Source organism: Onychostoma macrolepis, chromosome 01 (assembly GCF_012432095.1).
Source record: "Onychostoma macrolepis isolate SWU-2019 chromosome 01, ASM1243209v1, whole genome shotgun sequence".
NCBI classification, from domain to species: domain Eukaryota; kingdom Metazoa; phylum Chordata; class Actinopteri; order Cypriniformes; family Cyprinidae; genus Onychostoma; species Onychostoma macrolepis.
Window position 1 is genome coordinate 30891045 of NC_081155.1, and position 24343 is coordinate 30915387.

Below are 24343 nucleotides of genomic sequence, written 5' to 3' on the forward strand. Positions count from 1 at the left end.
CATGGCAGATTAGGGTCACTCAGGAGACTGGGCCATGTTTACTCAGACGATGATTACTTCCTGTCTTTGCCCTGCCACCACAAAAAAGAACATGACAGGCACAAAGGGTTCCCTTTGCACATGAAATAAATGCGCACACACATAAACACAGTCCTTTCCTCCAATCAAGCCCACTTTTACTCAAGTCCGATACTAATCTGACCTTTAAAAGGCTTACATTTAAAGAGAAACCCTTCCCCCAAAACCTCTTCTAAGTGTTCATAGGGACCTCATTATGCAAAATAAGAAAATTTGGTCACAGCTTGTTGTACAGCTAAATTGCCTTGTCAAGGGTTAGAGTAAATCAGGTGACTCATGGAGCATGACTGTGTGAGTATGTGTGTGTGTGTGTGTGTGTGTGTGTGTGTGTGTGTGTGTGTGTGTGCATGCATACGGGGTATTTCCATCATTTAAATGTGTAGAATGTAAAGAGACCTCATCAGATACGCACTAGTGCTCCTAAAGAGATTGGCCCCTCTAGCATGGCTAGCACCCATATAACCTTCTCTCCTCATTGGCTGGACGCTCTGACCTGAGAACTGCCTCATTCTACTGTGGCAGTAAATGTCAGGAGAGGATTTAATGAAGATGGGTCAGGTGCCTGGGCAAGACGCATCCACATATTAGCTTAAACAAACCGTCCCAAAGTGACACGCTCGACCTTCATCTTGTTTGCGATGCCAAATCCTGTGCCACATTGCTGAATCACATTAGTGAACTGGACACAGCATTACATAAAACAAGACGATCTGTGTATGTTTGTGAAACAATGTTTGGGATTGAATGTAATGGATAAATATGAATAATTATTTTGTATGAGTAGTATGAATGAATGAGTTGTACTGTGTTAAGGTCCATACATTTTTAAAAGGGGCATTTGTTTTGGAAAGGTATGTAGTGGGGTCTGAAAGTTTGAGACAGTAAGTGATATTTTAAATGTATTTTTTTTATTCAGTTATATTATCAGAAAAAAAATTTTTAAACAAATTTTAAATAAAAAGATCTGAAGAATTAGCATATGTTTCAGGATGTCTCATTATTTGGTAAGTCCACCTTTTGCTTTTGAGCAGCACTCAAAGTCTATGAACTCTACAATTATGAGCAAAATCTGATAATACATGTTAACCAGCACAACTTCACAATATTCCAAAAAGCGTCTTATGGGATTCAGTGGATGTAAGTGTGTTGTGATGCTTTATACCAGGGGTCGGCAACCTACGGCAACCAACAGTGGCATGCAGAGGGATAATTGCTGGCACGCGAGCAATAGGGAAAACTGCATACTGACGTACGTTTTGATGTAATAGCTTCTCATAGTCACACAGCCTGTTAGGAGCTATAAATACTATTAAAGTGTGAGAATTAACTTGCGCTAGTCTATGGATGCACGCGTGACCGCTGCACATACTAGGCGCTTCAGATCAAAGCCTCAGCGGTCTAATAGTGCTAGTCAACGTCAAAATGACTGAAATGGCCAATCAAAACGAAGTAGGCGGGTTTACCATTCACAGATGCTGAGCGCGAAGCATCAGTTTAATGCTGAAAGAGAGTGAGGTAAAGCTGCAAATCATTTAATATTAGGCAACTGTTTTATGATAGAAATGATAAAAGATCGACAGCTATATCCAGTGATGCAAACTACTTGAATTTATTTATGTTTCTTCTCAAATATGGACATTTTGAGAGAGATGTGAGAATTGTCTGCCGGGTTTCCATCCAAAGTTGCGAACTTAACTTATGCACAAAACTGGAATATCGGAGATCAAATATTCATAATAAATTAACAATGGATTTGGTGTCAGTCGAAATTTAGGCACTGTGTTTTTAATGCACTTTTTATTTATTTATTTTTTCCCTGATCCCTGATGATCTCTAGTGTAGACTTTTGGACCCGACTGTATGTTCATTGCCTGAACAGTTAACACTTTTGTGCACAACAGTGTGAATGGCCTGTATCTTTATCCCTCACATACTTGTTTCTGTTCTCCAAATTAAATATGCTATCTACTCTTACTAATGTCTGTGAAACTACTGAACTATTGAAGTAAATGCCTTACACACAAATAGTGATCTGACTGAAAAAGACTGAAACATCTCATACTGAATAGGTGACGCAATGTGGTTTTGCCAAACACTAAAGACTTAAATGAAGAATTGATGCCACACAGAACAATTCCATTGCTTTTGAGTAGAAATCAACCAATCATATAATTGAAACGAGGTGTCTTCCCTTGCGTGGCCTCTTCTGAACCCCGCTTCTTTAGAATGGTATTTCCAGACACAGTAGTCCTGTCATCTGTGTTCCATCAATGCCTCTAATGAGATCACTAGTGGATTTACACTATATAAAGAAGAGTTTGTGTGGTGGAGTCTATTGTTACCAGCAGAGTGGGCCGAACCAGATCAAAGCAGGAGAGTGGGATGAAGAAAGAGAGATGAAGAGCAGAATAAGAGTTAGAAACAGACGGAAAGGATTGATGTAAAGATGTGCAGTCTGAGCGGAGTGGAAAAAGAGAGAGGTGGAAGAGTGAAGAAATACAATGAGAAGGACGTGGAAAGCCTCCTGACTTCCTGATGCTTTCATGAATACAGTTAGAGCAAGAGTAGTCTGACGAGAGCTGGGACATTTCTGGCATACCTCTCTCTCTCTCTCTTTAGCGTGGGATTATGACAATTTCTCTATTGATTCATGAAAATCCCATCAGAGATTCCAAATGATCTAACATGCATCACACACAACTGAACTTGACCGCAGAGTGTGACAGAGTGATACTTGATGCATTGATGCAGTAGGGCCAGGAGATCAAATATTCATAATAAATTAACTATGGTTTTGGTGTCAGTCGAAAATTAGGCACTGCGTTTTTAATGCACTTTTTATTTATTTATTGGCTTTATTTGTGGTTTTATGAGTCTTCCTTCTGTCGTTATTATTTAATAACTTCTCTGATTTAAAACAGCAGCACATTTCTGTGAATCAATTCAATCTGTCTGTGAAGTAAATAAACAGAACGAAAACTCAAATTGAGGGATTTGTTGGATCATCACTCAGAAGTGTTCATGGAACAATCTCAATGAACAATGGTGATATTGTTCATGTATTAAAATGTTTTAGTGAAAAATATGTATTTGAAAATAATAAAGTAATGTGATTATATGTACATGTATTTTTGTGTGGATAGATCCTCACTAGTCTTTCTCCAGTGCACACACTCTTTTCTCTGCTTTAACACACTCTTACGCACAGAAATGCACATAAATCCAGCTCCTATGTAGCCCATTATTATGATCATTATTTCCCCCACTTTTCTTTTCTTACTTTTTTCCACATACACACTCACACGTGCGCATGCCCACACACACACCCACACACACTACTTTGTGTCTGTATTAGCTGATATTGTCCAGGGCAAGTTAGCCACTGTCTCAAGGTGACATTTATAGTCCTATATCTCTTCATTAGTGCCACCATAACCCTGAATCTCTGTCTTTCTCAGGCTGTAGAGTCTCAAATCAGAAGTTTTGGACAGACACCCTGCCAGCTGCTAATTGAGCCCCACCCGCCACGCAGCTCTGCCATGCAGGTGGTGAGTAACGCACGCACGCACACACAAAACACTCTCACTGTCTAATTATCATCCTTAACATGCAGACATTCACAAATTTATCAACATGTCCATAAAACTGTTAAGATATAGTCTACTGCACATCATGCCAGTGTATTGTGATATGATAATAATCAACTGATATCACTCTTTATTTGTATCAGGTTTCATGGGGTATTAGATAATAAGTTGGGTACAAGTGTAGGGAACAATGAAAATAAATGTGCAGAGGTTTTTTTTCTCTCTCTCTCTTCTTTTCTCTTCATTTGCTCTATAAGCAGCACCCAGTGTCAAATGAATAAGCATTCCGTGCATTTCCACCACAGATGAAGGATTTCTGGATTATAAAAAATGGCTTCACGTTATGGCTTAGTGGCGCATACTGATCTTGAACCAGGAAATACTAAACTAACATTTGATACTGGAATTTTAGTAATGTCATTGTCCACACCAAACAGTGTTCAAAACAACAACTGGTTTTGCTGTAAAACAAAGCTAGATTGCATAAAACTGGATTGTGCCCATTATAATCATTCAATGCGCCAATGCGGCACCCCTTCAGTTCTTTATTTCTTTATTTATGCTGCATTGCTTATTGATTTTTCCTGTCAATCTAAAATAAAATAATAAAGTTGTTTGGACAGGGTAGGCAGACATGTAGACAGTTCAGCTCTCATGTTGGTGGAAACACAGGCTAGGTCAGAGAGAGGTTTTGGTGGATCCTTTTTTGGTGGAAAACAAGTTCGATAGCTGCCTGCTTAAATCAACTTGTTCACTATTTTATGCTTTACGTCCCCACTCCTCTCTCCTGTCCTCTTTCAGTGAGCCCCTGCGTCCCAGAAGTGGGAAAAGTCTTGTGGTTAAGCGTAGAGCTCTGAGGTGATAGGGTCTTTAGTCTAGAAACTTAGAGACTGTGGGTGACAGCCTTGAAACCCCCATTAGCTGTGTGTTTCTGTGGCGATGACAACCCCTGCCTGCCTGTGTGGAAACAAACTCACATACTCTCCTCTAAATGTCCACATGCAGATATAGTTATAGGCTCAGAACTGGATTTTGAACTTTACGTAACAGTGGCACTAAATAATTTGAACAGTCTTGAATACACAACATCATAATAATCATATAATCCCAAACACACAGTCTAATTTAGAGGAGAGTGTGTGAGTTTTTGTTTAATGTATTTAGATTTAGAAATGATAGGTTTTTTTTTTAAGTGAAAAGATAAAATTAGACCTTAGGGTTAAGTACATGGTACATGCATGGGATGACTGTTATTTCAGTTTCATCTATGTTTATTGTATCTGTCCCTAACAAATAAAACATTAAATAAATAAATAAAGTTGGTCCCCAATGGCACAGAAGGCCCCAAATGGCATGTCACAATTATTTTTATTATATCTTAAATAGAATACTTATTCATGGGGTTGGTATTATTCAATAATCCAATTAATTAGATGTATGTTTTAGACATCTTTGCTTTTCATTAAACCCAACAGGTCAAGTCGGCGCTGATAGCCTTGTGGGCAGTGCGCCAACATATAGCACCATTGCGCTACGGGCGTCCCGTGTTTGAATCCCAGCTCAAGGATCTTTACCGTTCCTGCCCCTCTCTCCCACTTTGCTTCACACTGTCCTATCACAATAAAAGGCATAAAAACAGCAAAAAAATAAATCTTAAAAAAAAGCCTACAGGTTAATTGAGTGAAATCATTTTGAATTCTTAGGGCCAGATTTACTAAACAGGGCAGATTAGCATTAGAGCGCAATTCCATAAAAGCGCCGATGGGAGGGGAAAATTCTGCATGTGATTTACTGACAATGCGCACATTAAAGAACACAGACGCAGCCAGATCATTTCCATAATGACCAGCGCAATCTACCAAGAGCAGCGCAAATTACCGCCTGCTTTAAGACATGCTTTTTTTGGGCGTTAAATAATAGCGCAAATACCAGTAATTTGATGAGTGCAAAATTTGTAAATTGCGTTGCATGATTCATTTTAATACTCTCCTCCCGTAAATTTAGTATTTAAATTTTAGTATCTCCTCTACAAATGCATGTTCAATAAGGTCAGGCGCAAAAATAACTGTATCCACGCCTTTTCAACGCTAATTCTTCACTGCACGTCTGCAGCAAATCCTGACGGTACTATTTTAACATCAAAAGATGGTTTGCGCTGGCGCAAGCTGTTAGTAAATCTGCCCCATAGCGTTGCTATTATGACATACCTTTAATTAAAATACAATTATATCCTTGCTTCAAAAATCCAAATCCCCACTGTACCACTATTTTATTAGGCAACAAAAGCAGCATTTTAGAATTAGATGGTATGACAAGACTATTTTTCTTTTGAATTAACATAATTTTCATGCAATCCTGTATCTTGATTATACAGTGCCATTCTCTGTAATCCTTTCATCTCTCTTTCTTTCTCTCTCCGTCTATGCTTGCTTTTTCTCTCTCTTCCATGTCTCCAGTAGGTTAATGAGAGTAGATCCTCTGTTTAATGGCACTCACAGGCTGAACACTATTTAAGAGGTGCTAGCTGTCTGTTTAATTTACTGCAGGCACACCAATTAGCCCTGTGTCTCCATACTGTGTCTAAAAATCGCACACACATGTCAGGATTAGACATCACAGACATAAAACAACATTTAGACTGGATTAGAGCACAGTTTTATGGTGACATATGAAGATACACATATGAGTTTATTTATAATAAGCATATACATACACTTCCAACAATAGTTTTCTATTTTAAACTATATCAGTTTAAAATGTTAGTTTAAAATAGACTTTCTTAATGTGAAGTGATTAATCTGTGCTGTATAGAAACATCATTATAAAGCAACAGCCAGTCAGATCGCTCATTGAGAGTGACAGTGCAGCTGCCCAGTCTGAACACTATCTCCTGCCTCTACAAACACAGCCCTGCCTTACTGAGGAAGTCAACTTGATGGTTGGATGACTTTGCTGCCAAGTAATCAAACAGCTGTGTATGTGCATATACCTTTTAAGCTTCTCGTCATCTCCTGACCTGTAGAATGGAACGCAGGAGAAAGCAGTTTATAATGTTACTAATGGAGGTTGGAATATACTGTGGCAGCCTAAGGTGAAAGTTCAGATTTATTTGAAATCAGCTATGATATTTTGCAACTTTAGGCCTTTACAGACTGTTTTTCTTCTGTTTATCTTGTACTCATTACCCAGGAATGGTAACTTAGTGTGCAACTTAGCCTAGCAGAAGCATTACTGGAATTCTCAAAGGTCCAGAAATGTCAAATATATCATTGAATTTTGTGAAATGAAAGTGTTTAGCTGCTTTGATCTCTCTCTCTCTCTCTCTCTCTCTCTCCCCCTCTCTTTTCTACAGCTTTAAAAAACTTCAGCATCACATTTGATCTATTCATGAACTTCATCGCTAGTCTGCAAAATATAGTGCTTATCTGGAATGATATAGCAATATATGACTAATAACAGTCAGTGTGTAGTGCAGTGCCAATGCAATCATATACTAATATGATCACAGTTTTTCTCACAAGGTTGTATTCAGATTATTGTATTGTTATTTATTTATTTTTTAAGTATAAATTATACATTTATATTATACTATATTTATTTTAAATATATAATTTTATATATTTAATTAATTAATTTGTTCATATATAATGATGGTCACGATAAGGACATCAGAAGGAATTTAATGATTCTGATTCTACTTAATTCCAGCTCAGTAACATTTCCATTAACAATATTCAGAAAAACAATTCTCATTACATTCACAACATTTAAAAGCCTGTTGCCAAGTCATGAGAGAATTTTAAATGTCAACAGAACAGCAATACATTTTTTGAGCTGATGCCCTGATGCTGGTATTGCAAATCGTATTACTGTGTTCCAGCCGCAAAAATGCAGATATTTCAGAATGTCCACAAAAAAAAAAAAAATTATAATTTTAAGCTTCTGACCAGTTCTGTCAGGTCCAGTTATGATATTGTTATGTCTTAATAAGCTCTGACCTCAAACTCAGCTTTTGTGCTCTTTTAAACCGTTCTGTCTTTCGCTGCCTAATTTCCCATCTTCCTGCTTCTCTTCCAACTTTTCTCATTCTCTCTCCAACCATCACTCTCTTTGCCTCTACACTTCCTCGCTCCCTGCCGATGATGGCGCTCATGGACTCAACAGTATCTCCTTCTGCAGACCCCGCTGATGTTCACAGAGCAGATGCAGCAGGACGTCATCATGGTACTCAAGTTCCCGTCAAACTCGCCTGTCACCCACGTGGCCGCCAACACACAGTCAGGCCTAACCAACGCAGCGGTCATCACAGTCACCGCCAACCGCCTCTTCGCTGTCAACAAGTGGCACGGCCTCACTGGTGAGCAAGAACGATCAGACAGCAAGGTGTTTGGTGATGGATAAGGAGTGAATAAGTCTGTTGAATCATGTTATCTGTTCCTTTACACCCCTGATACTGGTTAGTTACTTTGTTAACCAGGTTGCTCAACCCAATCTCATAAGAAAACGTAACTGTTTTATGAGATGATGATTTCATATGAATTCGTACAATGTGATTAAAACAGAAACATGCCATTTTTAGAATAAAAAAATCTAACTTTAAAAAAAAATCTAAATTTTAACCTGTCATCATAAGCAGATCACATGAAAACATGTAAATTATATCAAACAAATTATCCACCAGTACACCAAAACGTAAAATGCAGGATGATGTTCATTTCACACTCTCTAATGCAAACTTCAGTAGCTTGATCCCTCTAAACTCTGGTTGTGTATAATCATCAGCTTCTTAGACACTGATGTCTCAGCCTGAACTGGATCAAATGTGACACTTCCTCTGCCGTGCATTCAGCTTCCTGTCCACCTCCATTTATCAGCTGCTGCTTCTTTTTTCCCTTTTTTCTTTGTTAAAGATCAATCTAATTGAATACATTTTAAATGAATGTTTTCAGAAACAAAAAAATGATGTTAACTACCAAAAATAAAAAAATGTTACGGTTTATATGAAAATCAATGTGTTTTTGTCTGTTTTTGATGTCGCAGAAACAGTAAGCAGTCTTGAGATGTGCACTTAGGACTGCACATGCACACTGGCAGGTCTAGCCTGAAAAAAAGCGTTTTTAACGCTATTTGAGCAAAATAAACAACATTTATGATACAGTTGTTGTATGATTTCATTGGTGGTTTCAAATATGAAATTTAATCGTAAGCATGGCGAACAGTTTTGGAGAATTTGATGTTTCTCCATTCAAAGAGATAGGAGCTACACTTGCATGCCTGAGGCGTTTTAAAGATGGCATTTGAAACAATGCATGCAGAAACCGAGAAATTAAGATATTTATTTTGTTAAGGAAATTTAATGGTCAGGTTTCTACAACTTTCACTTTGGAGCAGAAATCTGGCTTTAAACTTGAAAGAAATAAAGATTTGACATTTATCGTGATATTGACTGATATGAAAAAGCATTTTGTGCTAACTTTTTTGGACATATCGCCCAGCTCTACTCAAGAAATACAATAAATAAATTTAAAAAAAGAGTAAAATCCAAGTCCTCATTCAATCCTGGATATATATTAGCCTTTAATTGATAAATTCAAAATGTCTGTCTGATTAAGCTTAAGTTCTCTATTGCCTTTCCTAGCAGTAATATTCACATGATCAATAACTTGTATTCTAAGGATAGAAGGATGTATTAATTTAAAGTGTTTTCCATTAGGATATTCTTCATTACCCCTCCTAATGGCATATTTGTGTTCAGCCAATAATAAAACATTTTTTTAATTTTTTTATTTTACAGAATGTTCTTTGTTTTGTTATTATTGTCCTTTGTCTGCTGTAGTAAATGACTGTGGATTGCCCTCTATAAATAAGTGTCCTGATGGTACATAGTATTAAATCTATTTTTCATCTGTCCTCTCTGTTTCTCTCAGGTCATCAAAGCTCTTCTGTGCAGGACCAGCAGTACCAGTTACCGGTTGAGATTGATCCTTTGATAGGTCTGTGGCTTATCAATCATCAGTAGAGTGATTTGTGATTGGCTGTTGTGAGTTGCGAGGGCCCGGCCCTTGGGAGGAGATGAGTGCTGTTTTTCACCCAGCCACCATTCAGCTTCAGATCAGCATTTGCATGCAAATTGGAAAGCAATGAGCTGTGGCTTAGCCTGTACATCATCAGCTCTCTCGCTCTCTCTTTCTCTGTCTCTCTGTCCTGTCAGACTGAATGAATATGAATGGTGTAATAATGTCTGATTGAAGCCGCGTGGCACACGCTGTCAGGACAATATGTCCTCCTCTCATCCCTCCGACCTGTTGATTAGGAAGAAAAAGAGGATAAAGGGATGAGAGAGGGAAGATATGTGATAACATATGGCTGAAGCCTTTCTGAAGTTTCTGTCTCTTTTCCTGTTCATCGTATATCTCAGCTCTCCTTCTGCTCATATTATTACACAGTATCATATGTCTCGCCAAATGTGTCTGTTTGTCACTTCATGGTCGCCGTCCTGATCCTTACTCTTATCTGTGTGTGTCCACTTTCTTACCTGTGCTCTCTCTACACCTCCACCTTTGTCATCCACTAATTCATTAAATCTGAATTCAAGCCTTCAGCAATCCAAAATCATTATGAAATTCTTTTTATATACCATTTTTGTGAAGAGTCTGAAACAATTCTAATATAATATAATATATGGCCAAACGACGTATATGGACACCAAAAAAAAAAAAAAAGATTTTGTATTTCATTTCGAAACCATTGGCAATAATAAGACATTCTGGTAAGGTTTTTCATTATGTGTTGGAACATGACTTTGGAGACTTGCTTGCATTTTTACCTACCAAATAAATAAATGGACATGAAATATTGATTTAAGTTGAAATTATTGCATTGTACGAGAAGCAAAAGACCACAGAGTGATACAAAATATATGAAACTAGCACAGCTACATAGGAAACATCTTACTGAAGCTGCATTTAAAAAAAATATATATATATTTTTTTTTTTTTACTTTTAAAAGATTTATCAAAAACAACAAATCACACTCCCCTCTCTCTCCTCTGTCTCTCTGTGTGGGGAGAGACATCTTTCATGGCTCATTTTCTTTCTCTCTTGCTCCAGAATGTCATGTATGTATTTAGACGGACTGCATTCCACACAGCTCACACATTTAAACACAGTAAATTCTGCATGACTCTGCTGTTGATAATCTGTCCACTTGCTCCAGCACAGACGCAGCGCTGGTGTGTGTCATGAATGTGTCTGGGCCTCACACACCTGACTCTATCTGTCCTCTTCGATCTCTCTCTGACTTTTTCTGTCTTAGTGTGTTTAAAAAAGAAAAAAAAAAACTTGTAATTTATGACATTTTGGTCACATCATTTTTTATTATTATTTTAGTCTTTCCTTTACTGTTCTGTCTTTGCTGTTTTGTTTTCTTTCACAAATCATGTGCTCATGCACATTATTCCTGACAAATGTCGTATTTTCTCATTCTAATAGTTTAACATCTTTATAATCTCTTAGGAGGTTGTCAGGAATTCACTTACAAGACATTGGAGTAGACCTTTAGGGTCAAGACTTTTTTTTTTTTTCACCAACTCCCTCTGTTAATGTCTCCACCACTCTGTGAATGTCCTTCCTTCTGTATCTCCCTCCTTAATCATTGCTTTATTTCTCTAAGATGTTTATATTTTTCTCCACTTTACCCAATTATTTTCTAACCAAACAGTAGTTAGTGCTTTTATATCAAGTGACTCTCTCTCTGTTTTCAGCCAATAATGTAGGCATTCACAGAAGGCAGATCTCCGATCTGTTAGATCAGAGCATCCAGGTAAATGCTCAGTGTTTTGTCATCACGGCTGACAACCGCTTCATCCTGCTGTGTGGCTTCTGGGACAAGAGCTTCCGCATCTACTCCACTGATACAGGTAACCGTTACGACCCCCCCAACCACCTCGGTGTCTCTGCCTCCACCACAGTACACAAAGGAAAGGGTCAAAAGTCACAAATGAGCCTGCAGACTGCATTACAACTCCATCGCCCCGGGGTTCAGATAGCTTTCTCATCTCACAGATGGACCATGACTCTATCTCGCGGGAGGATAAGGCTCAGAACGCAAGTCACGCAAGCGGAACTTGAATTTCAATAGAATCACACCACACACAAACGCTCCCAAGCTCTGAGATTTACACACACAAACACATAAAATAAAGTAAAGGGGTTTTTCTCTTGAAAGATAGACAGGCTATGTTAAGATAGAAAGATAGATTGGCTATGTTCAGACAAATCAGATTTTTCTCGAATGAGATCTTTTCAGGCAGACTTAGTGCACTGTTAATTGCCAGTGATCAAATACTTTTCGTGTGTCCAGACGTAACCAATCTATCTGTATGGGTTGTTTTGGTAACGATGTAGGTGTACCAATGTAGGGCTTTGAAAACACATTTCAAACCACTTTCATGTGTTTTTAAAATCAGATTTGAAAAATTGACAGACAGGATTGACCGACCAATATACAGGCAGATAGGCAAACAGACAGTAAGGTAGGTAGGTTTTCAGTGTAGACAGACAGACAGACAGACAGGTAGGTAATTAGAGAGGTAGATCGATTGACAGACAGGTAGGTAGGTTTTCAGTATAGACCAACAGACAGGTACTGTAGATGGGTGGGTATAGAGTATAGATAGACAGAGAGACTGACAGATAACGATTGCTGTTTTTCTTAAGCATACACAGACTTCAGCATGCACATGCAGCACTCCAAAAGCAAATATTTAAAGTGCGGGAAGAATTGGGGAGTGTGTGAGCTCATCTGGTGTATGTAAACGACTCACCAGACAGCATCATCTCAGTAGAGTCATTCACTTACGCCCTGCAGGGAGTGCTACACTGCAGACTGCTGACCCCATGAAGATATGCTCCAGAATCAGACCTTGAATCATGGAGGAAAAAATCATTATAAATATATATTGTGCATTGTACAAACCCCCACTGCCTCACACGCTGCAGTAAGTGGTTTCATTCCTGTGTTGTGTGTGTTAACAGGTAAACTGACACAGATTGTGTTTGGCCATCTTGATGTGGTGACCTGTCTGGCCCGCTCAGAGTCATACATTGGTGGAGACTGTTACGTTCTGTCCGGCTCCAGAGATGCCACACTACTGCTCTGGTACTGGAACGGCAAGCACAGCAGCATCGGAGAGAACCCTGGAAGTAAGTTGTAAATGTTTAACCACATACAGATGTGTACGTTCACCCAAAAATGAAAATTGTCATTGTCTGGAAAAGAGCAACTTGGACATTCTGCTAAGTAACTTCTTTTGTGTTCCTCAAATGTTAATGTTAATTTTCTTTTAATGAAGGCTCCATAATATATCTGAACAAATAGTTTCATCATCATCATCATGCTCAGAAGAGCCTTGTGGTTCTCACATAGAGAGGTCAAGATCAGGGTAATGTTCAGAGTCCAAATCCCCAAACCAGCGCTTAGCAAACACACATGGGAAAAGCTTTCATGCAGGTGATGATATCAATGCAGTGTAACAGTGTTAAAAGCACATTGTTCATAAACACACATTCCAGTGTGTGTCTGTCAAGCCTGGTGTAATGATTTACAGCTCACTTTCAGAAGCTACAACTAGTTTCATCTGACCACAGCAGGTCTCTGCTCAGAAGATTGAGTTTCAGGCTAGTATCACACCATAAATGGAATCCGCCTGCCTGTGTGTGTGTGTGTGTGTGTGTGTGTGTGTGTGTGTGTGTGTGTGTGTGTGTGTGTGTGTGTGTGTGTGTGAGTGAGTGAAAGTGGAGGCCAGAGGGCCACAGAGGGAGACAGTAAATGTGACTCGGAGGTCTCCGGCTCAGGAGAGTTCAGTCCCATCTATCTGAGAGAGCAAGAGAACACTCAATAAAAGTGAAAAATGCCACGGGCTTTCCCTGTACACACTAAACATATGGCTGCAGTGCTGATCAAAGCACTCTACACACACACTCACAAAAACACACACATCCCCTTTGCTAATTTGGAGTTTTTGGATGCTCTATGCTGTTAAGTGCTCTTATACAACTGAGGCAGGATTTATGACTAATTGTGATTTGGGTAATGAGCATCTAAATATAAATACGACTGTAGGTTGATGGTTGACATTAGTGGCATTAAAGAACCTATGAGCCAGACCTTCATCTAAAGTGAAATCAAACTGAATCTCTGGATTCGTATCACATGTACAGGCCATGTTAAATTCAGTAATATTGTCAAAGCTAAAAAATATTTTTTTTCAGCCAAATCAAGATAATCAGGAAACCTTGCAGGAATCAGTTCAAACCCCTATAACTGGTCCAAACTACATATGTTTTATTATTATTTTGGTAACAAATTATGTTTATTTTTTATTTTATTTATGACATTATATGTCTTATCAATCTATCAGTAATAATGCTGATTTAAGTTTCACAAGTCAAACATGATTCATGATTCTGCAGCATACACTCTAAATACTTACTACATAGTGATAATTCCAGACATATTAATGTGAATTTGTGTTATTATACATGATGTTAGGTGCTTTCTTTCTCTTTTTTAATTTTTATTTTTATTTATTTATTGTTGTTGTTGTTCATTTATTTCATTCTGACACAGTTCTTCATTTCAGGCAAGAATGAAGTTACAGTATGATTTCAAATGCAGACCATACCTAGGCTGTGTACAGTGGAGAATTGTTGAATTGATTCAGTTGACCACACTGCCATCTTGGGGCCAAATAATGCACAGCATTTTCATGAACCCTGATTTTTAAAACCGTTTCAGTTACAGATATTACTGCCTTTTTTCTAGAATTGTCTTGTGTTTATGTATTCATTTTCTCTCTCTCTTTCTCCTATGGGTAAATGATACTCTCTAGTGTGCATTTTCAGTACAGATAAATAGTATACAGTATATAGGTATTAGATTGTAATCAGATGTTGTCCTAATGCGAACCAAATGGTGGCCGATGACGGGGAGGTTAAACGATACACCAATATATCAGTTTTATTGATCTTTTCAGGGCACAATCCGACATCAGGCTTTAATCCCCAGAGTTGTAGGGTATAACTCAAAGCTGAGACATTTAGGAAGTTTGCCACCTAATGAAACCTATACATCTACGCTGAGAGAGAGAGAGAGAGAGAGAGTCTGTGTGTGTGTGTGTGTGTGTGTGTGTGTCTGAGAGACAGAGAGAGGCCAGCTGGATTAAGACAATTAAATGTGTGTGACTTCTAGATGGTCTAGATAGAAAGAGAATTATTAACTGCTATTTTTGACATTACCTGAACCTTTCACACATTGAGAGAGACAGGTGTGTTTGTGTGAGTGATATGGACAGAAAGCACACACACGAATACTAGCAGAGCTCATTAGACTGATTACAAAAGGACACATGGATGGCAGAAGTGTACACACACTGTAACAGTGTCTGATTGCAGTGATTACACACTCTAATTAAATTATCACAGAGTACACAACAAATAAACTAATTTAAACACTGAAATTGACAGCAGTGTTAAATGCGCAAATGCAGTTATGTCATTTATGGTGTAATGTAGTGATTGTGATTATTTTTTTGTTTATTTTTCTATGTCTATGTCTTTGATCATCAAGTCTGTGTGTTTGTGTGTCTCTCTCTCCAGCAGAATTTGTGACTCCCCGGGCAATCCTGACGGGTCATGATTGTGAAGTCACGTGTGTGAGTGTGTGTGCAGAGCTGGGACTGGTCATCAGTGGCTCCAGAGGTAAATACACACTCATGCATTAACAATGATTATAGAATTAATTGGTTAATTCATTTTATTTATTTAGTTCTATTTATTTTTGAATTGCTATGAAGTTTTTATTTGTATTAATTTTACATTTCATTTAAATCGTTTATTTGTTTGTTGTTTAAATTTATATGATTGGTTTTGCTTACTGGGTCAAACTTGTCTTTTTGCATGAGAACAGTACACACATAAATGTACCTTTACAAAACTGTCCTACATAGTCAGCATTAACAAATGAGTTCTTTAATATTAGCAAAATGTCTCATATGCTTGAATGTTAGTATTTCACATTTTAATCATGACAGAGACTTGAAAAATAGCTTATGTTTTTTTTTTTTGTTTCAGATCAAAACACTTTTATTAAAGTCTTTGATGTTTTTTATTAGTGTAATGAACACATCTCTAGATTTTTGACTTTCTTCCAACTTTTTAATGTTACTTTTATGCATTAATTTTTAATGCCAGTTATGAAAATACTTGGGCACTTAGTAGACCCCTAACTATTTGAACTATTTGTGAGAGAGAGAAAAAAAAGTGTATTTACCAATTCTTATGAGGCTAGCAATCATAATTCTTGAAATATCTTACCCTAAACATGGCGTCCTGGATAAGATGTTTTTTGGCCTGGAAATAATAAATATGTCAGAGGCTGAAATATGAAAATGTTAGAATCAACAGACCATTTTACGTCACAAATAACACATGAACAAGTCGGTGCAGCAGTGCACTGTAGTTCTAATTTGACCCTCATGTGTCTGTATGTGTTTGACAACAGAGGGTCCATGTCTTGTCCACTCTATGAACGGTGACCTGTTGAGGACTCTGGAGGGTCCAGACGGCTGTGTGCGACCACGTTTGGTTCTGTCCTCCACCGAGGGTCACTGTGTCATTTATTATGACAAGGGCCACTTCTGTGTGTTCAGCATCAATGGAAAACTGTTGGGACATATGGAGGTGGAAGACAACATCAAGGTAAACATGAGCATGAACTCCCCTCTGTATAATTATTTGAGAATAGGAAGCAAGGGCAAAGGGTTGGGCAGCTCTTGCGTGTCTATTTGTCCCCCCTTTTCTTACTCTCTTTCCATTTATTTTCTCAGACTCTGTGTTTTATCATGTCAGCTGTCTGGAGTGTGATTAAATGCTGACATGATCTGCCTACGGGCCTCCTTCTTTCCTCTCTCCATCTCTCTTTCTTTTGGCTTCTGAACCCTAAGGGTCCAGATCTGTCCTTTGATCTGCAGGGCTACGAAATGCCACTCAACTTGCATGCGTGTATGAGAGCGAGCAAGAGAGCAGTATGGCCAGCGGCAAGGCCTCCTGCATTAGAGGACACATTTGTCATTGGTGGGCAGAGCTCCTAAAATCGGCCAGCTCTCTTTCCCCCGTTCCCGCTCCATCACTTTCTCTTTCCTCTGGGCCTGGGAAAATTCACAGAGCTCTGCGTCTGCCCCTGTCTCTCTCTCTCCTGCACACACATACCCACACCTGCATCCCATTTAACAGGCCAGCTCTGTTACGCTCTCCTCTGCTCTCTGCTGCTCCGAGCTTGATTAGTTTCCTCATTGTGTCCAGGTTCCATTTGTTTTCAATAAACAGCAGAGTCTGCAGTGACAGAGAAGAGGGGCGGCTCTGCTCTTTAACACGCTTATTATTCAACTAATATGACATAATGCAGGATAATGCTGATCCTGGAATTATTTTGTACATTTCAGTACTAATATTTAGTATTATGACCAAAGATAAATTGGCATTGATCGTTGTACACTACCAATCAAAAGTTTAGGCTTTTAAAAAAAATTATAAATTGATCAAAATTGACAGTAAAGACAGTAAACATATTTGCATTCAAATTTTTATTTTAAATAAATGCTGTTTATCAGAGAATCCTGAATAAAGGTATCATTGTTTCCCCAAAAAATATTACATAACAACCTATTTCAGCATTTATCAAACCAGCATGAAGGATCACGTGAGACCGAAGACTGGAGTAATGAAGATTCAGCTTTCTAATTACAGAAATAAATTACATCTCAAAATATATATAAAAATTTAAAACATTTATTTTAAATTTTAATATTATTTTACAATATCACTTGATGATTGATCAATTGATCAAATAGATCTGGCCTTGATCTGCACAAGAAACCTCTTTCAAAAAGATTGAAAAATTGTATAGACCCTTAAACTTTTGAACGGTAGTGACTTTCTTTATGATTTAATTGATTATTGTCCTTGTTCAACGCCAACACAATTTTTGGTATTATTGATCTAAATCAGATGCAAGTAATTTTGAAAGGGTTCACAGCATAAGAGGCAAAATTTGTTTATTTTGATTATTTGTTTGTTCAAATAAAGCCGCAGGCACACTAGACTCCATTGATTTCCATTCATACTCACACACAGGAGACTGGAAACACGAGCTCATGCTAATTTCACATACCGCTGCGTACAAAAGTTCAAATTTGTTTAAAGCTGACCTGTACAGTGAATGAGTCGTGGGACCGGTAGAGGTTCTAAACCTCACAAATTGAAATCAAATCTGGGAAAGTGGAGTAGATCATTTTTTTTTCTCATTTTGTTTGTTTCTTGTGTCTTATTTATGATTTATTATTTATTAAAAACAGAAGCCCTAGCCTAGACCATTCTAATGTGACTGTAGCCTAAATCAGCTGAGCTTTGGGATTTTATTTATTTATTTAGTTATTGTTTGTTATTTACTACAACAAAACAATACCCTTAATTTGAATAATACCCTCAATTTGAACACTATCTCCACCTAACCAATATTACTGCAAAATTGCCAAAGTAACTAATCCCAAAATCAAGGGTGTTTTTGGCACATTTTAGTTTACTCATGTGATACACATGAAAAGTAGCAAAAAAAAAAAAATCATGTTACAGAAATATGATGTATTTATGATCAGTCATTGCTCATTTCCAAGTCCTCAAATTCTCGTTACCATTTCTAACATCAACGTACACACACAGACACACAACTGTAAGCTCCTCTCATGCCAAATGAAGTGTCGTTTTTGTGACAGTGTTTGTGTTTGTGGAGAAGAGGATGTGTGCGGTTTCGTGTTTGAGTGTGTAGTTTGCTGGGACCGTTTGTTGCTGAGAAAGTAAGTCTTCATGCTGATGGTCTGACAGAACATTAATTTGGACAAGTAGAAATAATACATGAATGACTCTCTGGAGCCCACAACTGAGTGTCTGTCTGTTAGTAACCATTTTAGCAGACGTTTCCCGAGCCTTCGGCACATACGCAATGGAGTGCATTAAAGTCTTCATAAATCCAGTCTTTACTCGTGCCAGACATGTCCTGACCTAACACAGACAGATCAGCGGATCAGGAGAAAAAAACACAGTGGGGCATCATCCAACACAACCCTGTTGTTTAAATTCACGGCAAGTCAGATATCTGAGTCACAGCAGCCATCTTGGAGGATTCTGGAATGGCGGCCTGGGAGGAGACCGCTGATTTATGATTCTGACCGAACCCGTTCTGCAACCTGGACATCTCTGCTTCTCACAGAACCTTTTCCAGACCTGGTCCGGAGGGACCACCGTGAATGCTGGATTATGTACTGATATATTTTCTCAGACATCTTTGAAGTAATAAGACACATTCGAACTGAAGACTTAATTCATGTTGCAGCAATGACCAAACCATATCATTAAGTCACAGAATGAGTCACAGGGTGGAGTTTGAATCAGTTTGAGATTATTCATATTAAGGACTTTTGGACACTCACTTGGATGAAAAACATTGAACATTGCCTGTCATTGAAGGAGACAGGGTTGTGACAGTCTCTGGTGATGCTTTCCTTCTGTGTGATTCTGATCTCATATGTCTGTCGCAAGCTTCTGCTTTATACCACAACTGCAGTAAAGTGCTCAGGGGTTTGCCGCAGTGTAACCTGAACCCTAATTACACACATCTCAGATACATCCAAAACAAATCAAAAGAGATCACATGCACGCAAATGCACTCAGATCCCAGCTGCTGTAACTGTCTGAAGTCTGCTGGACAGCGATCTAGCAGAACAGTCTCTGTGATTGATACTGGGTATTTCACTCATGACAGTGGTAGTGGGGAATGAGAAGAGTGTGTGTAAGAAAGAAGAGCAAGTTTGATCGTTTATTTTGTAGCTTTTGTAGCTTATATGACTATGGTCGAGTTTAGAACATTGTGTTTTAATTGCTCAGTCTTTTTATAACAATGAAATAATTATGAACACTTAAATAATTTTAAAACAAATCTGTTCAAGAAACCACAATAAAAAGGTAGCAGTAATTAAGAAGAATACTACTTTTTTTTTTTTTTTTTTTTTGGAAAAGGTGAAATTATATAAAATAAAAAGCTGCCTTTGCAACATATTTGTATTTAACTTATTACAGGCTAATTAGTAGTTTTACAGAAAAAGAAGGAAAAAAAACAATAAAATCATTATAAAACACAAAACTGTTCATGAAACCGCAGTGAAAAGGTAACATGCAATAGCAGTATTAATAATGATAATACTTTCTTTATTGTTATTAATAAAAACATGAATTAAATATGTGTAATTTATTTAAAACATATTCCACCCTCAAATTTCTGAAAAATACTAAAGAACAAAGTTAAACTGAATTTAAAAGGGTTTAAATACCAAATTGTTGCTAGAGAAAACAAGCATTTTTGTAAATGGACTAATAGGTCCTAAAATATAGCCCTTGTGACAACTAGCCCCAGTCTCCCTTTCCACTTTGCACTGTCATTACAGCATCTTCTCCCACAAGAGTGTGGAGGGTGGGTGTGTGTGTGTAGTGAAAGAAAGAGCCCAATGTGTTTGCTGTTCTATATTATCTGTGTTTCTCGTGGGACCTCTAAAGTGTTACATAGCCCATGTGCACACAGGAAAACCAGATGAACAGAATAAATCTCATACTCTGTCTGCCCTTCGCCGCAGGATACCACCGCTACAGCGGTTTAAGAAACAAACTGTTCGCCAGGTTGGCCCCGTGCATGCTGGGAAAGAAAGGGGTTTGTGAGGCTTTTGATTGGATGAGGCAGCCACTGGCAGGGCACACTCACTCTAAGGTCCACAGGGGTGTCAATAAACCCCTGTAATCACCGGTCAGCCGGATGCTCCAGACGTTCATCACCCACTACAAAGAGCTTATTCACCGAGCCGAGAGCAAAAAAAAAAAAAAAAGCATGTTTAAATCAAATTCTTATCAGAGTTATTTATCATGGAGAAACATGAAAGTCCGCTAAAAGTTTGAGGGTCCTTTTAAGTGGTTAATTACTTTTAATAACAAGATTTTAAATGAAGTTATAACTGATCTGTAAATTTACTGTGAAGCCAAAATCTTTCATTCGTATTTGTATGACTTCTATTTAATCTAAACCCACTGCTTTGACTTGGAAAATGAAAAGCAGAAAATACTGACTGCAAGTGTGACAAATTGACTGTCTTCTGTTTAACACAATGAATATCATGTTTGTTTGTTTTTTGCTCCAGGCGATGCTGCTAAGTAAAGATGGACAGTATCTGCTGTCTGGAGGAGATGCAGGAGTTCTCAGTGTGTGGCAGATCCATGATCTCAAACAGCTCTTCGCTTACCCAGGATGTGATGCTGGAATACGCTCGATGGCTATGTCACATGACCAAAGGTAGCATACATGAAGACACCAACTAAGTTCCTGTCCCTTTTCTAGATTAAAACACACTAATAACAATATCTCCGTTTTGACATAGGGAAGAGCAGGGATAATTGTAACACTTCGCAAATACACAATTCACTCGGTAGTTCTTAGCAAAAAACACACATTTTCAGCAATGGCCACAGATATTAAAATAAATATATATAATAATAAGAAGAAGAAGAGGAATTTGTTACATTTATATAACGCTTTTCTGGGTACTCAAAGCGTTTTACATGAAAGCGGGGGAATCTCCTCAACCACCACCAGAGTGCAGCATCCACCTGGATGATGCGACAGCAGCCATATTGTGCCAGAATGCCCACCACACACCAGCTTATTGGTGGAGAGGAGACAATGAGGAGACAATGACAATCAGTAGATATGGAGATGATGGTCAGAGGCCAATGGGAAAATTTGTTACACCCTTACTCTTTTTCAAAGGACATCCTGGGATTTTTAATGACCACAGAGAGTCAGGACCTCGGTTTAACGTCTCATCCGAAGGACAGTGCTTTTTACAGTGTGGTGTCCCCATCATTATACTGGGGTGATAAGACCCACACAGACCACAGGGTGAGCACCCCCTGCTGGCCTCAATAACACCTCTTTTATATATATATATATATATATATATATATATATATGGGAAGTTGACAAATAAAAATTGGACTGTGTTCTATGGTGTGACAGCAAAAATGTAGAAAAAAAACTTAACACACAAATAACATGAGAAAAATTTATCTTCATTCTTAGAGTGACAAATAGCATGAGAGAGGTTTATCTTCAATGTTAGATGTTTTTTTTTTTTTTTTTTTTGTTTTTTACATTTTTCTGTCACACCATAGGACACATAGATACATCAACTACCCATATACAGTGGGGCAAAAAAGTATTTAGTCAGCCACCAATTGTGCAAGTTCTCCCACTTAAAAAGATGAGAGAGGCCTGTAATTTTCATCATAGGTATACCTCAACTATGAGAGACAAAATGAGAAAAAAAAATCCAGAAATCACATTGTAGGATTTTTAAAGAATTTATTTGCAAATTATGGTGGAAAATAAGTATTTGGTCAATAACAAAATTTCATCTCAATACTTTGTTATATACCCTTTGTTGGCAATGACAGAGGTCAAACGTTTTCTGTAAGTCTTCACAAGGTTTTCACACACTGTTGCTGGTATTTTGGCCCATTCCTCCATGCAGATCTCCTCTAGAGCAGTAATGTTTTGGGACTGTCGCTGGGCAACACGGACTCCAAAGATTTTCGATGGGGTTGAGATCTGGAGACTGGCTAGGCCACTCCAGGACCTTGAAATGCTTCTTACAAAGCCACTCCTTCGTTGCCGGGCAGTGTGTGTTTGGGATCATTGTCATGCTGAAAGACCCAGCCACGTTTCATCTTCAATGCCCTTGCTGATGGAAGGAGGTTTTCACTCAAAATCTCACGATGCATGGCCCCATTCATTCTTTCGTTTACACGGATCAGTCGTCCTGGTCCCTTTGCAGAAAAACAGCCCCAAAGCATGATGTTTCCACCCCCATGCTTCACAGTAGGTATGGTGTTCTTTGGATGCAACTCAGCATTCTTTCTCCTCCAAACACGACAAGTTGAGTTTTTACCAAAAAGTTCTATTTTGGTTTAATCTGACCATATGACATTCTCCCAATCCTCTTCTGGATCATCCAAATGCTCTCTAGCAAACTTCAGACGGGCCCGGACATGTACTGGCTTAAGCAGGGGGACACGTCTGGCACTGCAGGATTTGAGTCCCTGGCAGTGTGTTACTGATGGTAGCCTTTGTTACTTTGGTCCCAGCTCTCTGCAGGTCATTCACTAGGTCCCCCCGTGTGGTTCTGGGATTTTGGCTCACAGTTCTTGTGATCATTTTGACCCCAGGGGGTGAGATCTTGCGTGGAGCCCCAGATCGAGGGAGATTATCAGTGGTCTTGTATGTCTTCCATTTTCTAATAATTGCTCCCACAGTTGATTTCTTCACACCAAGCTGCTTACCTATTGCAGATTCAGTCTTCCCAGCCTGGTGCAGGTCTACAATTTTGTTTCTGGTGTCCTTTGACAGCTCTTTGGTCTTGGCCATGGTGGAGTTTGGAGTTGGACTGTTTGAGGTTGTGGACAGGTCTCTTTTATACTGATAACGAGTTCAAACAGATGCCATTAATACAGGTAACGAGTGGAGGACAGAGGAGCCTCTTAAAGAAGAAGTTACAGGTCTGTGAGCCAGAAATCTTGCTTGTTTGTAGGTGACCAAATACTTATTTTACCGAGGAATTTACCAATTAATTCTTTAAAAATCCTACAATGTGATTTTCTGGATTTTTTTTTTCTCATTTTGTCTCTCATAGTTGAGGTATACCTATGATGAAAATTGCAGGCCTCTCTCATCTTTTTAAGTGGGAGAACTTGCACAATTGGTGGCTGACTAAATACTTTTTTGCCCCACTGTATATGAGAGAAAATATATATTAGAGAAAAACATTTATTTCATAATGATATTTCCCCCCATTTTAAATTCTTATTATCCAATGAAAGTTTAGATTTTTGTGAATTTTTTAAATAAAAGATCAAAAGTATTAACAATGCAGATTAATTTTCAGTGTTCTTTGATCATATTTACCAAGGGTGCCGATATTTTTGGCCATGACTGTATATATTGTGAATTAATTCAAAATAGAATAGTTTTGTTTTGGAAATGTCTGGGCATGTTCATTATTTACAAAAAATCTAATTCTACATTTTAAACCAATATATTTTCTTCAAAACATACATACACTACTCTTCAAAAGTCTGGAGTTAGACTCTGTAATATTATTTATTGTTTTTGAAAAAAGGTTTCTTATGCTCACCTAAGCTGCATCAAAAATACAGTAAAAACTTTAATATTGGGAATATTATTAAAATTTAAAACAACTGTTGTCATATTTTAATATTTTTAAAATTAACTCTATTTCTGTCATGGCGACTCTGAATTTTCAGTAGCCATTACACAAATAAGATTGGTCACATGATCCTTTAGAAATCATTCTGATATGACTTGGTGCTGAAAAAAAAAAAATATTATTAATGTGCATCTCAATAAATTAGAATGTCGTGGAAAAGTTGATTTATTTCAGTAATTTAACTCAAATTGTGAAACTAGTGTATTAAATAAATTCCATGCACACAGACTGAAGTAGTTT

General features: G+C 38.0%; 1 protein-coding gene across 7 annotated transcripts in view; it reads left to right on the forward strand.

The window, feature by feature from the left end:
• The window catches only part of lrba (LPS responsive beige-like anchor protein), a 275213-nt gene that overhangs the window by 247657 nt on the left and 3213 nt on the right, over positions 1-24343 (forward strand). For 2 of the 7 annotated variants that reach the window (XM_058770136.1, XM_058770116.1), the window contains exons 48-55: positions 3537-3626; positions 7845-8022; positions 9593-9658; positions 11429-11584; positions 12702-12869; positions 15327-15425; positions 16228-16424; positions 20963-21114. In XM_058770136.1, the coding sequence (XP_058626119.1) occupies positions 3537-3626; positions 7845-8022; positions 9593-9658; positions 11429-11584; positions 12702-12869; positions 15327-15425; positions 16228-16424; positions 20963-21114 (1106 nt within the window). Of the gene's footprint in view, positions 1-3536; positions 3627-7829; positions 8023-9592; positions 9659-11428; positions 11585-12701; positions 12870-15323; positions 15426-16227; positions 16425-20962; positions 21115-24343 lie in introns of all 7 variants that reach the window. The other 5 variants (XM_058770089.1, XM_058770106.1, XM_058770098.1 and 2 more) reach the window with 4 other exon arrangements.